This window comes from Leiobunum rupestre, chromosome 7, assembly GCF_980474605.1.
Source record: "Leiobunum rupestre chromosome 7, qqLeiRupe1.1.hap1, whole genome shotgun sequence".
Taxonomy (NCBI): domain Eukaryota; kingdom Metazoa; phylum Arthropoda; class Arachnida; order Opiliones; family Sclerosomatidae; genus Leiobunum; species Leiobunum rupestre.
Genome location: NC_143390.1, coordinates 55,758,207 through 55,772,898, shown reverse-complemented (window position 1 = coordinate 55,772,898; position 14,692 = coordinate 55,758,207). Strand labels below are relative to the sequence as shown.

Sequence of the window (14,692 nt, the reverse complement as noted above, 5' to 3'; positions counted from 1 at the left end):
ACCAAAATTTTATATCAAGCCGTATAATAATTTCATAAAACGTAAAGGAAGACGGACTTTCCCCAAAATGGTTTCTTTAAACATCGTTGCAGTCATACATCTTTAGGTGGATCTGTGGTAAAACGCCCGCCTGTCGTGGTAGAGGGCTTGGGTTCGAAACCCCGCCGATGCAATCGCCAAAATTTGTTATAAAGTCGTAAAATAATTTAATTGATTTTAATGTAATCTATAAATACAGAAGTCGTACTGAATAAGTTGACTCTCAATATCTTATTCACGTAAATGTATTATAAAAAAAATGACGATAGTAAGTTCATAAAAAACCTATCGGAAGACGGACTTTGCCCAAAATGGTTTCTCTTAATATCGTTGCATTATAACAGCTGGCGGTGGTTCTGTGGTAAAACGCCCGCCTGTCGTGCTAGAGGGCTTGGGTTCGAAACCCGGCCAATATAATGGGAATTTGATGATTAATCCGAGAACATTTGGTGGGCTCCTGTCATCTGCGGGTTATATGACATATAAGAAGATATCCTATGAATATCTAATGTCTATGGGAGAGGAAAATATTCACTACCACTCGGTCCCTTAGGCTTGGCTTTATTTAGGGCCCCGCGACCTTGGGAAACTTTAAAGGGCCCTTCTAGATGAATTGATCCGGGCCTACTCAGTCTATTGGATAATCCTCCACTGGACCTTGACAAAAAGGGTCTAGCGACGACACTTGTTTTTTGTCCCAGGATATGGATAATGGGGTTAAGGGGACATGCATCAGATTTATAGCCCGGTGTACCGGTAAGATTGAAACCACACCACCGGAGGTCCATCATCAAATGCCCTACGCCAGCGTCCACACGCCCGGACAGGTGACAAAACCCGCATGGGTAGTAGAACCCTACTACTGATGGTCGCACCTTCGACGCAAGCCGCTCAACCCAGCAGAAGGTGCAGCAATGGGCCGACCAACGCGCCATTTCGCACACAGCAGTGGGAATAAGAGCGTATGCTCTGGCAACGCCAGCCGACACCCTACCTAGAAAGGTAGAGAGCCAAGCCCTTTGGAAAGAGCGCCTAAAGGGGAACGGCGGGCACACGACAGACCGCATAACCCGGCACAGCTGGCACCAGAAATCGTAGTGGAACCCCAAAAGGCCGGAAGATGGGCGCCGTGCCCTCATACGGAGGCCCGCAGCCCCACAGCAGGCAACCCAAACCGCCGAGACGGCCAGTTTGCCCGGCCCCTCTCCGTTAGCCTGGGCTGAAGCCCAGTTACGAGCCCACACCGGGGGGGGGTTAAGGGGAGTAAACTCAACATGGGCGAGCCCAAAAAATTCCCCAGAAAAGAGTGTATTGCGGACGCTAGATCATAGGCGCGTAGCTAGGCTCGGCCACGCCACCTAGATTCGTTTTGTTTGCGAAGTCGAAGAAAAATTTTGAATAGTTTTATACGTTGTATAGGAAGAATACTTTTACTTTTCCCTGTTTAATAAAATCACATCCATCTGTAGTCTGCTAAATTGTTAATTTTATTTTCACATTTGGTTACTCGGAATTCGGATGTCTAGGAGCATCTGCGTTAATGAATTTCCAATTTAATTGAAACTTTTTGGGCAGTTTTCCATGTTTTAATAGTAAAAAAACGCAATTCCTTTTAATTTAAAGCTACTGTAATTTACCGCGTAATTTATTGATTTCCTAAATTCGGGTAATTTAAGAATTAGCCCAGACAGACGGACACACATACAGACAGACAAGGTGATTGTCAAACCTCTCCAAGGGAATAAAGTTCCCTCGAAGAAGAAAAAAAACAAGTAGAGGCTGTATCACCCTATATTCCTTAAACTTCAACATTATAAGTGGAAAAAAATATTACTTTTTATTTACAGTAAAATATTTAAATTTCTTACACTACATCTCCAAAAAAATTACACTTAACTACCACGTAATGCTTTTGATCTATAACATAGTCGTCGTACAACTCATAGTATTCTTCTGCGCCCGCTTTCAGTAAAACCCAATTTACTTGCTCTTCAGGTTTTAATTCGTAAGTGGGCATCCTTTTGTTAAAGGACAACACATTTCTTACCGAACTCCCCAAAAATACGTCCCCATTCGAAGGAATAATATACCGAATTTTAACAAATTGCGTTACACCGCTATTATCGTAGTCAGAAACGAAGTAGCATCCATACTTGTACGTCATATTCTCAAAAACCACGCGGTTAACAAGGCATATTCTATAAGGAAAACCGTTTAATAGCGTTTGGAAGCTTAGTGACGGGTCTATCTTTTCAATTAGTCGATTGGAAGATGTATCCCGTATTCCTTGAAAATTTTCTTCAATTGTATTATAGCATTGATAGAATTGATGACGTTCGCTTAGAGTTTTTGTAATATTAATAAAATTACGTGACGCGAGAGATATTGTTTCAAAATAATTACGCTTACTTTCATATCTCATACACGAGACATGACTCAGAGGACCGTACAAAAATACACTTCTCGCGTAGTGAACTAAATAATGAAATTTCGGCGTTAACTTTTTAGCCCCAAATGCATTTCTACAATTAATCAAAAATGCTTCAATTTTAGAAACAAGTTGGGGAAAAACTGTTTTCGGAAGAGTGGGAGCGTATATATAATCACATTTTTCTCGCAACTGTAGGTAAATGTTCCACGTTTCGTTGTCGTTGTGGGAGACGCAATCGTAAAACATTAAGTGTAGAAGTCTAAAAAGACAATATATTTCACTGGCCGATCCTTTAAAGTTACTATCTCCTATAGCGACTTGTCGGGTCTGCGTTTGCGGCTTGTTTATCTCAGTTTTTCCAAAATTAAAGTTTTGTATATTTTCATTGAAAATTTCAAGTGTAATTTTCTTCGAAGAAACTTAGTTTTTTACAACTTCTTTAATTACTGAAGGAATTACCCCTTCTTTTAAATAGTGCAAAGGGTCTGGAGGTAAATCTTTGGTTAAATCGAAACCATGAATTTTCATTAACAGGCTTTCATTTCTAACTCCGTAAGCTGAGCAATCTTTTTCATCTAAATCTATGTTTTTCAAGTGATATTTATGTCTCTGCAAAGTACGTAGAACAACGTCTTTTTCATTAGTTTTGACTGGGATTTCTGAGTAGTTGATCATTCAAAATCGGCATACGCGACCTCTGCTGAAGCTCGCGTTAAAGCCAGCTAGTTTATGTAAACCGAGATTATCCCACTAGAAAATAGAAGCGATAACTTTTACTTTCATATTTAGGCAATCTAAAAATACTCCGTCATTTTGCATTAAATTTAAATCGAAAATTAAAGGTTCCAAGACTTCCTGTAATCCGTATTTATCAATGTCTACAGATTTTGCTAAAAACACAAGATGGATATCACTGTATTTTGATTTTTGTTTCGCTTTTCTGTTTAGAATTGAGAAATAACAGCCCAAAATTTTATTCTGTCCCCTTTTTGATCCCAACGGATTACAAAGTTCGAACTCGTCCAAGTAAATCTGAAATTGTAACGTCCACGGAGAAAATCCTTCTTGACTATTTAGAATCATCTTAGATGTTTCGGAATCTAAAAAATGAGATACGATGTTGGAATTTGAATTGAAAGCTTCATGTTTCAGGTGCTCATCTGGCCTTTAACGGCTCCACGCTAAGGGGCGATTTTCTTACCGTGATGACATCACTATGTGAATAACTCTCAGTAAAATATTTCTAAAAAGAGACATACTTATGTAAAGTATTATAAACTTATGGTTGCAGACGTTCGCGTAAACCCCTAGAAAAGGGTTTACTGAAACTGTTAATTTTTCGCTCTTGTCATGTCTAATTACAATTTGCAATCGCGGATCGTATAATTCTGGTACCAAAATAATGTAATATTTCTACCAGTTTGAAATCCCCTCAAAAGCCTTAAGAAAAAGTATGACCTGATAAAAAATGTACTGCTAGCAAAGAGTATAAAAACTACTTAACCTAGAGATATAATGATGGCCGAAAGTTAACCGGGGGGAAGGCACTCTGTGAATTTTCCTTTAAATTTCGGTACCGCAGCGCCACTACGGCAGTTTCAAAACGTCTTTATCCTGTACTATTATTAATCATATTAAAAACTGCCGTAGTGGCGCTGCGGTACCGAAATTTCAAGAACAAAATTCACTGAGTGCTTTCTCCCGATTGCTGCCATTTCATTTACCGCTTTCGGCCGTCATTATATCTCTAGGTTACGTAGTTTTTATACTCTTTGCTGCGACGGGGCTACCGACGCGAGCAGTATGCGCCGTAAAAACTTAATTAGGCTAGCTTTACGAAAAGTGAATATCACATATTCTCTTTTCGTAAAGCTAATTAAGCTTCAGCGGAATCTCGATCGAGAAACGGTTTGAAATAATTTTTAGATTGCCTCAAGAAATCGTCTGCTGCTGACGCCACTCAGTTGAGATCCCATTGATTTCAAATGGATGTGATCTCAGTGACGTCATGATTTTCGTTAGCCACAAAATAGCCAAACACCACACCCTTAGCAACCACCACGTTTTGAGGCAACCTTTTATAGCCTAACATTTATTAACCTTGGTCAAACTTTACAAGGTCATACTTTTTTTAAGGTTTTTTGGGGAATTGTAAATCGTAGATATATTACATTATTTGTTTTTACTAGAATTATAGCGGCCGCGATATAGAAATTTTATTTTGTAATTAGACATGATAAGAGCGAAAAACAAATAACGCTCTATACGAAAAATTACTATGATAACGAACGTCACGCGTGAAAACTTTTCGCAAGTTCGCGAAATTTTCGGACCTATCTGCAGAGTTTTGAGAGTATGTAGTGTTTCGCCTATTAACATTTCCCTTCCCTCTCTCCTTCTTTCAAGGTATCGAGGAACTCGCGATGGACCGAACCTAGGTTTTGGTATGTTAAGAGTGGAAAGCCCCAAAGAAGAATATTTGCTTCAAACTAGAGAAAGGGGTCTAGCTTGCCCTACGGGAAAAACTTAGTAGCGCGGAGCCGGAGATTGAAATTCTCAAAACAGTTATAGAACGGTACAGATGTATTTCGAGTGACGAGGAAGGATATTTATATATGATCTACAAACTTAATTATATTCATTTATTTCGCAAGGTACATTGGAACGTGTTTGTAATTTTTGGAGTAGCTCACGAACAAAATGAATTCAAATTCGGTGAAGTCGGTTACGTGTTTACTATGTTTTGGAGAAAGGAAAAGAAAGATTGTTTTAACGGAACCAACGCTTGATGGATTCAACACTCAATTAGAAAAGGACGAGTCTTTACATGGATTTAAAGGACCGGACTTAATATACTTGGAAAATAACCAATTTGTAATAGTTCCATTATTGTTATTATAATTCGTACGTTATTTAATGTTAACACCCCCATAATGTTTTTCAGGTACCAGATGAAATGTTTAATACTGATGTAGAGGTAGACGAGTCTACAGTGATTGAAGATAAAACGATTATAACAGTCAAATTTGCGGTAAGAATATTTAATTCACAGCGCAACTTAATAATAATTAAACACGGCCCAGATAAATTATATTTTCCGTATTTACGTGGCCTTGGTAAATATTGATTGTGGGAGGGGAGGGGGTACAAATGGATAGTTTTTTAACGTTTAACTCCATGGTTTTAAGCTCTCGCGAGGTGTGGGGTTGTATATGAAAAAAAAAAAACCTAAATTTGTGAACAGCTTAGTAACTCCAAAATGGCCTTCATTTTCAAGGCGTTTCAAATTTAAGTATATCGCTATAGATTATTTAATGCGGTTATTTCAAAGGAGCCGCCATCAGTAGCGGATCAAGAAAAAAACTCAAGGGGGAGGGGGTGGCGCTATTATTTTATGGGTGCAATAGCAAATCATCAAGTCACATACAAAGCTTAAGAAAACCCCGCGTCAAGGGGAGCGTCCCCCTCTAAATCCGCCACTGCGGCGTTTGTACCATTTGCCAGTTACACGGCAGCATTCTAGTTACCCATGAGATTTATATGGAAGCATACCCTATATTATCAAGGCTGCCATGCAATATTGAATGAAATATGTATTGCAAATTGGAAACCCCTTTTCTCCGCTACTATCAGAGAGTGTAAAGTTGTGGAGCGACTTAACAATCTCTGCTACTATCTAACACGATTGCCATACACTTTTTAATTAAAAAATAACTTGGACCGAAAAATGGTAAACTTGTTAAGATAGCGTGTTCTTGATCACTTTCCCTTCGTGTTATTCAAAATTTTCCCACTTGGTGTCGATAGGTATATGATTTATTCATTTTATATTTCATGTATTCACAAATTAATTAATATTTAATGTATTTACAAGTTTATTATTGTTTAATATATGTAATTTGTGTAAATCAGGAATTACCAGTTAAAAAGCTGAGGAAGGATAGTAACTCTGAAGTAGAAAGAGCTGTAATCAAATCAAATTCTTTAGAAAATAATTCCTGCATTACTGATCAAAATCAAACATGTCAAGAAGGAACTATAGTTATTTCTGATAAAAATACAGAATCTGGCTCTTTGTAAGTTGTAATGAACACATATTCATTATTTATCTAGTTAATAGAGTAATGACACTTAAAAATGAACTCAGGTTTTCTGCTTTAAATATCAATTTAAAAAGAAAATAGACTTATCAAAATCTACAGATGGCCAATACTCTATTCGTATATGTTTAGAAAAATTATTCAACTAATTCCAATTTTTTTGAGCAGGATTATTGACAATCAAAAAAGTAGAATCCCAGTAACATGTAAAACTACTTTCTGCTTTGAATATACGCTTCCAAGCCTCCCAGAGACTGAAACCAATTCTGATAAATATAAAGCTTTATCTGAAGAGAAAAGAGAGTTTACAGATAAAGAAATCCTCACTATTTTGTCAAATGATTTGATACACGAATACTCCTTGTAAGTAAATATTTGAAATTTAGGTGATATGGGCTCACTGACAAGGGCTTTTTAAAGGCTTTTAAAACATCTTAATTTAATTAATAACATCTTGTTAAAAGCATTATGATAAAATATATGTTCTTGTAAATACAATTGACACTATCCGCACTTGTGTGTTAAGCCTGGAGAAGGATATGTATGTTTTATTTCATCAATAATCATTTGTATATTCGCACTAAAAAGAATAATTTGAAATTTTGAACACTCCATTTATAGGAAACATGGAGAAATAGGTTAAGGGGGCATTTCAAAAACTTCAGTTACAAAATTAAAACTGATCCAACTGTGATAGGAAAAAAGCATAAATTTGGAAAAGCTTCGAGGAAAACTTCAACCACATCTGAGAATGAAACACTATCTACTGTGATGCGCTTCGAAATTCCCGTAGGTTGCATAACTGAGATATAAAATTTAAAAAAAATGTATTAACAATAATTTTAAGGAAAGGTTTTTAGACTTGTATTACTTAATCTTTTTGCAATATCTTGAGTACCAAGGCTTTTTCTTGGTACCTATCGGCCAATTTCTCTTATAGATGGTAGTGTGAGTAGTACCATGAATAGCATAATACCTCTGAAGTATGACACTCGACCATGAAGGCTAATTCGTCTGTGGTAGGGCTATTGCGTTATTGGAAATTACGGAACCGGAAGTTTAAAAATTCGTTGTCAGAACTATTTTTCCATGTTTTATCTTTCTACAAATTATCTTTGAAACTACCAAGAAACGGAAAAGTTGATAAACAAAATATTTGCTTTTATTTATATATTATTTTATTAGGAAAGCGAAGACTTTGAGGATGAAATCTCAATAGAGCATCACAAGGCACAAATGAAAGAAGAGCTGAAAAAAATGACCCAGACTGGCGGATCATTAGATCAAAAATGGAAAGAACGTTTCTGGACCGGTCAAAAATAGTTAGAGAACAAAACATCACATCAGTTTTGGAGGAATATCCAGCCTTACACGATCCGCAAGACCGCAACAGGTACGTTATTTACTGACATGATTTCATTGTGGTGCATGATGGCTGTGGGCTAGAGTTTTGGCACAAGTAAGCATTCTCAGGCCCCAGCAGAAAATATGTTACTCCAAAGTTGTGTTCTTTGTTAAATAGTCAGACAATATCAAATAACGTCTTTTTTGTTATGAAAATTTAGTTAGGGGAACGAGCCTGGGGAGCTTTTGCCTAGAATATACCTCCTTCACGCCCACCTAAGCTGTGGGGAGTTGGTTTTAGCCATCCACTCTATATTAAATGAATTGTACGTACAGGGTCCTTTTTTTGCTCGGAAAACTTTTTTTTCCCAAAAGTATTTATACTATTGATTTCAAATTTGGAAGGTCAATTTACTGTACCGTGGGACATTAGTGTGAGATATTTCAGCGTATTTGGTAAGGTTTTTCACCATTTTTGAAAAATTGTTTCACCACTAGGTGCGAGACCAAAAATTTAATTTTTCAACCTCTGTCTTTTTTCGCTAAGTCATAATTTTTAAGAGTTTTCGATGGCGAACTACAAATTTACAACAGACATTTTTAGTCTCGCACCTAGTGGTGAATTTTTTTTTTAAATTGGTTAAAAACATTACCAGATTCGCTGAAATTTCTCACACTTATGTTCCCCGGTTAAGTAAATTGACCTTCCAAATTAGAAATCAGTAGTATAGTTTTTGAAAAACAAATCACTTTTCCCAGCAAAAAAGACACTGTATATGAATATAGCATTAATTAAAAGTTTTAATCTTTGTAGATTCTCATGGAGTTTAAATCCATTACTAAAGTGGATTTAAATGAAAAATTTAATGGAATGTTAGCATCAAAGGCTGATGCTGTATGGAAAATGGTATCGGCGAAAAAACCTCCATCATTAAGAAGTGAAATTCTGCAGAAAATGAGAACACAGAATGTACAAGAAGTAAATAGTAAGCTCTAAGGCAGTTTATACCTAGCTATTATAATAAAAATTAATTAAAAAAACTTAGAGCTACGCCTATTTGGAAGCATCTTATTGATTCCAACACTTTTTAATGAAACAACAGGAAAATATATTTACCGAAAAAATGGACAAATTCCCAAAGAGGTGAACCCACAATATTATACAACAAGAATACCATCTTTGAAAGCGATGAATTTGAACTATACTTGGACCAAACTTTTGTATGTACTATGGAAAATCCCATAACTACGGGGTTTTGTTGTAAACCCTAGGAAGTGTTTAAAGGGTTTGAAAAGGGTTTAAATATAAACCCTATTGTGGCAATTTTCTGTGTCTACGGGGTTTTGTTGTAAACCCTAGGAAGTGTTTTAGGGTTTGAAAATGGTTTAAATATAAACCCTTTTGTTGCAATTTTCAGTATCTACAGGGTTTTGTAGCAAACCCTGTTGTGTCAATTTTCTGTATTTACGGGGCTTTGTTGCAAACCCAAGGAAGTCTTTAAAAAGTGTGAAAAAGGTTTAAAAATAAACCCAGTTGTGTCGATTTTCTGAATGTACGGGGCTTTGTTGCAAACCCTAGGAAGTTTTTAAGGGGTTTAAATATAAACCCTATAGTGGAAATTTCTAGTATCTACAGGGCTTTGTTGCAAACCCTAGGAAGTGTTTAAAGGGTTTGAAAAGAGTTAAAATATAAACCGTCTTGTGTCGATTTTCTGTATTTACGGGGCTTTGTTGCAAACCCTATGAAGTTTTTAAAGGGTTTCTAATGGTTCAATTTATAATCATGAATCAAAAATAGGCACCTTTAAGTAGGCCCTAAAATGTTCTACGTTTGCACGTGCCTACTTGTGCCTACCGCTGGCGGCGCTACTGCCCCCACCCACCCTCCCTCCCTATCTGTGTCACTTAAAACTGCGGGAATTGATTCAGAAAAACCATGCGAACGGAGAAACTAAAAATATTGTGTACAAAAACGCTTGATCATAATTGCATCTTAAACTAATTAAAAGAAAAAATATATATCTTTATATTACAAGATATGATATTTTGCTTTATTAAACGTTTGTAATTTAAAAAATGCCTATTTACTGTTCAAAAATAATTTTATTTGCATATTTAAAGTATAGTGCATGTTATTTCCGTTTTCTAAACCCCAACTTACTCAACTTGCTGAAAGCCTGGCCGATGGCCAGTGGCGTAGCTAGCATGGGTGACACCCGGGGTGGATATCATGGTGTGCTACTTACTAGTCTCTAGTTTGTGCAAGTTTTTATTTTTTTCCCGGTTGTGTGTTACCCAAATGGGTGGAACCCGGGGTGGACCGCCCCCCCCCCCCCCCCCCCGTAGCTATGCCACTGGGTGGCCTGGTTTCTCAGCTTATCTATATTATAAAAAACACTTGGTTGGTTGGTCGTTCGAGCTTTTGGTTAGTCAGTAAGGAAGGCGAAGGCGAGCCGGCGAAGAGAAAGCGACCCGCGGAACAGAGGGAAACCAAGACAGCCTTTTGCTTCGGTACGGAGGTGGATCGACTAAAGACAGAGCGGCCCGACAGTTGAAATACACGTATTGTTGCTCTATACTTATGCTTTCGAATCTTAGGTTTCGATTAGCTAAACATGTACAAGCTTAATCTCAAAATGCATAATAACAAATGCATTTTGAAAATTTAAAATGTAAAATGGTTTTCCCAGCTCAAAATAAAATGACTTTTGAAAATGCAATGTTTTAACAAAAGTATTGTTTACTTTCACCACTAACAGTAATTTATTAGTTACGACAATAACTTATTAATAATCATTAATTACTAATAACTAAATAGTTGTTGATTACTACTAATCAATTGTTATTATTATTATTAATAAATTAGTATGAATTATTATTTATTACTAAATAGTAATTAATTATTACTAATTAAAATTAATGATTAATCACGTAGAGATTTCAAACCCTCCTCGCAGCTAGCGTGGGAAATGAAGTGGTGGCACTGTAGGAATGTTCGTTTGCTTCTGCGTAACTGAGTATCGCCATCTATGATTACTTCGGAGTAAATAGCAGACGAACTTTCTCTTCAGAGATTGAGGTAGATAAAATTTCTTTGGTAAAACGCTTGCTCGTCGTTTGCCTGTACGATTATGGCAGCGCGGCGCCAGGTATACGTTTCGGAAATTAGTGTATATGAAAACACTCGTAAGGTGAAATTTTTCGAATTGTGGGTAGTGGTAAAATACAATGGTGCTATAAACACTTTGAAATATATTACCTTTCATAAATAAGCCTTTATTTTAACGAAGACGTAGAAAACCAGTACTTTCGATTAATTTCGAAAAGATAAAAGTTATGTTCTTTTGAAAAGGTCAGGTGTATTTAAAAAACAACGATGCAATGAATTAGAAGAATGAAATATGTTCAGGCATTAACTATTGAAGCAAATTGTCGGCTTTATTTTGTTTTATTTATCTAAAGTCTTATTTTCCGTTCTTGGTTTATTAGAAATCTGCCTTTTAATATTTATAAATACGATGTTCTAATGGATTTAGAAAGCTGAACATAATTTCGTAATTAATTATGAATTTTTCTGAGGGGCTTTGACAATATCACACGCGGGCGAAATATTTAACTACACCACTTCAATTTCGAATTCGAATAGATTTAAGCGTACCTTATTCTAAGACTGAAGCCCATTCTATCAAATCTGAGCTAAAATGGCGAAAGGCCTTAAAGCTATAGCTGTAGGACTGGCATGTTCAGCTGTTTTTTTCTTATATATTAAAATCTGTATAGTCCGCTCAGTTAAGGAAGACTGAAAAAGTCTTGTTAGGAGACATCCCGAGTTGTAAACCAACGATTCTGTTCAAACTCGGGGGATTGGTAAGCCCTCGTGTAACTTATATTTCAATAAAAGGGACTTTATTCAATGGGCAACCGTTTTGCCATGGCAACGAAAAATGTTTTTATCCACAAAAACTGTAAATTTGCTCAGAGAAAATAACATGGGCTTCTGACCGATAGAAGAAATAGATAAAATTTACGAAAAAAATCCAAATTGGTCAACTTTGATATGTAGATAAATTGGTGTATTTGAAAGGAATATTTTGGTGAATTTGGTCAACAATGATCAAATTTGTTTAATTTTAAAAAATATAAAAAATTACTAAATTTTACGAAAAATCTTAAAATAGTTTGAAATGAAATATTTTCAAAATTGATAAAATTTAAGGAATATGTACCAATTTGATCAAAAGCAGTTTCGGTAAAAATGGAACGGAATAAATTAAAATTTTTTAGTTGTGTAAAATTGTATTAATATATAGATTAAAAATGATTGATTAGCCTAGTAAAAGTGTTTGAAGGGGAGATATTTGGTTTAATAAGTTTGTTACAATGTTAAAGATTTTTTTATTCAGCTTATTTTTGACTCTTTTTTAGGCCTATTAAGAGTATTATATTATTGTAGCTTGTTTATTATTTTTAACGGTATTAATAGTACCCGTTTATCCTATAGGGGAGTGGGATTCTTTTAGAGAATTCTTTGGATTAGATAGTTTAGGTTGTGTCCTTTTGTTTTTAACGATTATAATTACGGTATTGAGTCTATTAAACTCTTACTCTTTATTTAAAATGGGCGGGGGAAAGATGTTTCTTTCTTTGGGTATTGTTCTTATAAACGTTTTATTTTTGATATTTAGCGTGAATGATTTTATGTTATTCTATATATTTTTTGAAGTATCTTTGGTCCTTCTTTTAGTAATTGTTGTGGGGTATGGTTCACAACCTGAGAGGGTTGGTGCTGGTCTTTATATACTATTTTATACTATCTTTGGTTCTTTACCACTATTAGCTGGCATTTTATTAATTAGATTTAATGTGGATAGATTAGGTTAGAGTTATTTGTATTATATTAATTGTGATTGTGATTTGATTTTATTTACTTCCCTTTAACTTTTTTGGCTTTTTTAGTTAAATTGCCTGCATATATGGTTCATTTGTGGCTACCTAGGGCACACGTGGAAGCTTCCGTTTCTGGCTCTATAGTGTTGGCCGGTGTTATACCCTCCTACGCATTGTAACCCGGCCACCTGAATTAAGGGCTTCAAAAGTCGCATGATGACTTAGGCCTAAGGTGGTGCCTTGAGTATTAGCCTAGCTGATTATTATTATACTGAAATTGGGGGGTTATGATCTTATTCGATTTTTACCTTTTTTTGTAAGGGCTCTTAAAGCTTGATTAGACTTAGTAGTAAGTTTTTCTATTTTAGGTGGTGTTTTGGCGAGAGTTATTTGTTTATCACAGGGAGATTTAAAAACTTTTGTATGTAGTTCCTTTGGGGCTAAAATTTTTTTTAGGCGCAGTTTATTCTTTATATTTTTTTTCTTTGGTTCATCATGGTCCTTTTTTGTGTAGTTATAGTTTTTTTGGCTGTCTTGACTTACGGGAGAGATTTGTTGTCTTAGTACATATTATATTTGTATTTTTTGTTTGCATTAATAAATCAAAAAAACTAATAATAATAATAATACATATTATGCCTCTTTTATACTTAATTTTGATGTTTTTAGCCTTAAATAGTTTAAGAAAAATTTTCAAATTGTGGTGTTGAAGATAATATGAAGTTTTTAGGTAGTGAATATTTTTAAAATTAGGTTTACGTTACTGATAGTGTGTTATTTGGGTGTCTTGTTTTTGGGTTAAATTTGTTAATAAGTGGTAAAAGATTTGTTTTAGAGTATTCTTTATACGAGGGTAGTGTGGGGTTAAGTTTTACGTTTTTATTTGATTGTCTAGGTTGATTTTTTTTCTGTTGCGTTGGCTATTAGAAGATTTTTTCTTTTTTATACAAAAAGATACATACGGGCTGATTCAAATTTTAGGCGGTGTTTTTTACACTATAAAAATAGAGACTATGTTATTAATTAACATTTTTAAAGTTAGCGGCTTTATCTATTTATTCTCTTTAATAGGAGTATTTTCAATTTTCTTATTAACAATAAGATACCTCTATTTGGTTTCTATTAAATTAATAAGGTTTGTCCTTTTTTCAGGCCGAAACTGAATGCAAGTTTATACTACTATTAATGATTGTAAGGCTAGGCAGACTTTTTAATGGCAAATTAAATTTTATTTTTTTATATACTAACCTTAAGTTCAATTAAGTGCCCGTTGGTTCCACTCATGTAGTAACCCTAATATTAAGATGGTTATAAAAATAATAACAGATATTACTATTGTTATTGATAAAAAGTCTCTAATAGGGATGGGGATTTTATTGACGATCTCGATATCAAATACGATAAGAATTAATGCAATTAAAAGAAATTGTAAAGAGAATGGGATTCGGTTTTTATAGAGGGGGTTAAATCCACATTCAAAGGGGGAAACGTTTTCTAGCGCAATGTGAGGGGTAAAGGCTAAATTAGAGGTAAGAAATATAAATAAGATTCTAATTATTAGAGCGATTGAAATTAGTAAAACAATGATTATCTAATTTATTTAAACCTTTTAGTTGGAAACTAATTGTACTTTGATTATACTAATTAGAAACTGCCTCATCAGTAGATTATTGAGTATAGTAACAGTCAAACTACATCTACAAAATGCCAGTATCAAGCTGAAGCTTCAAACCCAAAGCGATGAAGACTTAAGAAATGGAGGTTGTTATGCCGTAGCAAAGAGATTAGTAGGAGGGTTGACCCTACTAGTACATGTAATCCATTACCCATGAAAACCTGTCGAGACGAAAAATGTGGTGCCATAAATTGAATCTGCGATGCTAAAAGGGGC

At 35.1% G+C, this 14,692-nt stretch overlaps 1 protein-coding gene and 1 long non-coding RNA gene across 2 annotated transcripts; both read left to right on the top strand.

Moving 5' to 3' along the window:
• Positions 1-4,258: 4,258 nt before the first annotated feature.
• LOC149937506 (uncharacterized) lies at positions 4,259-6,550 on the top strand. The gene is made up of 3 exons (XM_090153803.1): positions 4,259-5,344; positions 5,415-5,501; positions 6,383-6,550. The coding sequence occupies exons 1-3, from the start codon at positions 5,171-5,173 to the stop codon at positions 6,548-6,550; spliced, it is 429 nt and encodes a 142-aa protein (XP_090009929.1). The 5' UTR covers positions 4,259-5,170.
• Positions 6,551-6,885: 335 nt separating this feature from the next.
• Positions 6,886-8,888, top strand: LOC149937505 (uncharacterized). The gene is made up of 4 exons (XR_016472374.1): positions 6,886-6,933; positions 7,192-7,359; positions 7,756-7,963; positions 8,729-8,888. It is a non-coding gene; the product is annotated as an uncharacterized LOC149937505 (long non-coding RNA).
• The last annotated feature ends 5,804 nt before the right edge of the window (positions 8,889-14,692 follow it).

Excerpts from the sequence above, each read along its gene's own strand:
- LOC149937506 (XM_090153803.1), top strand. The coding sequence starts at position 5,171 with ATGAATTCAAATTCGGTGAAGTCGGTTACGTGTTTACTATGTTTTGGA. Across the intron at positions 5,345-5,414 it reads ACTTGGAAAATAACCAATTT|GTACCAGATGAAATGTTTAA; the intron begins GTAATAGTTCCA and ends AATGTTTTTCAG. Across the intron at positions 5,502-6,382 it reads TTATAACAGTCAAATTTGCG|GAATTACCAGTTAAAAAGCT; the intron begins GTAAGAATATTT and ends TGTGTAAATCAG.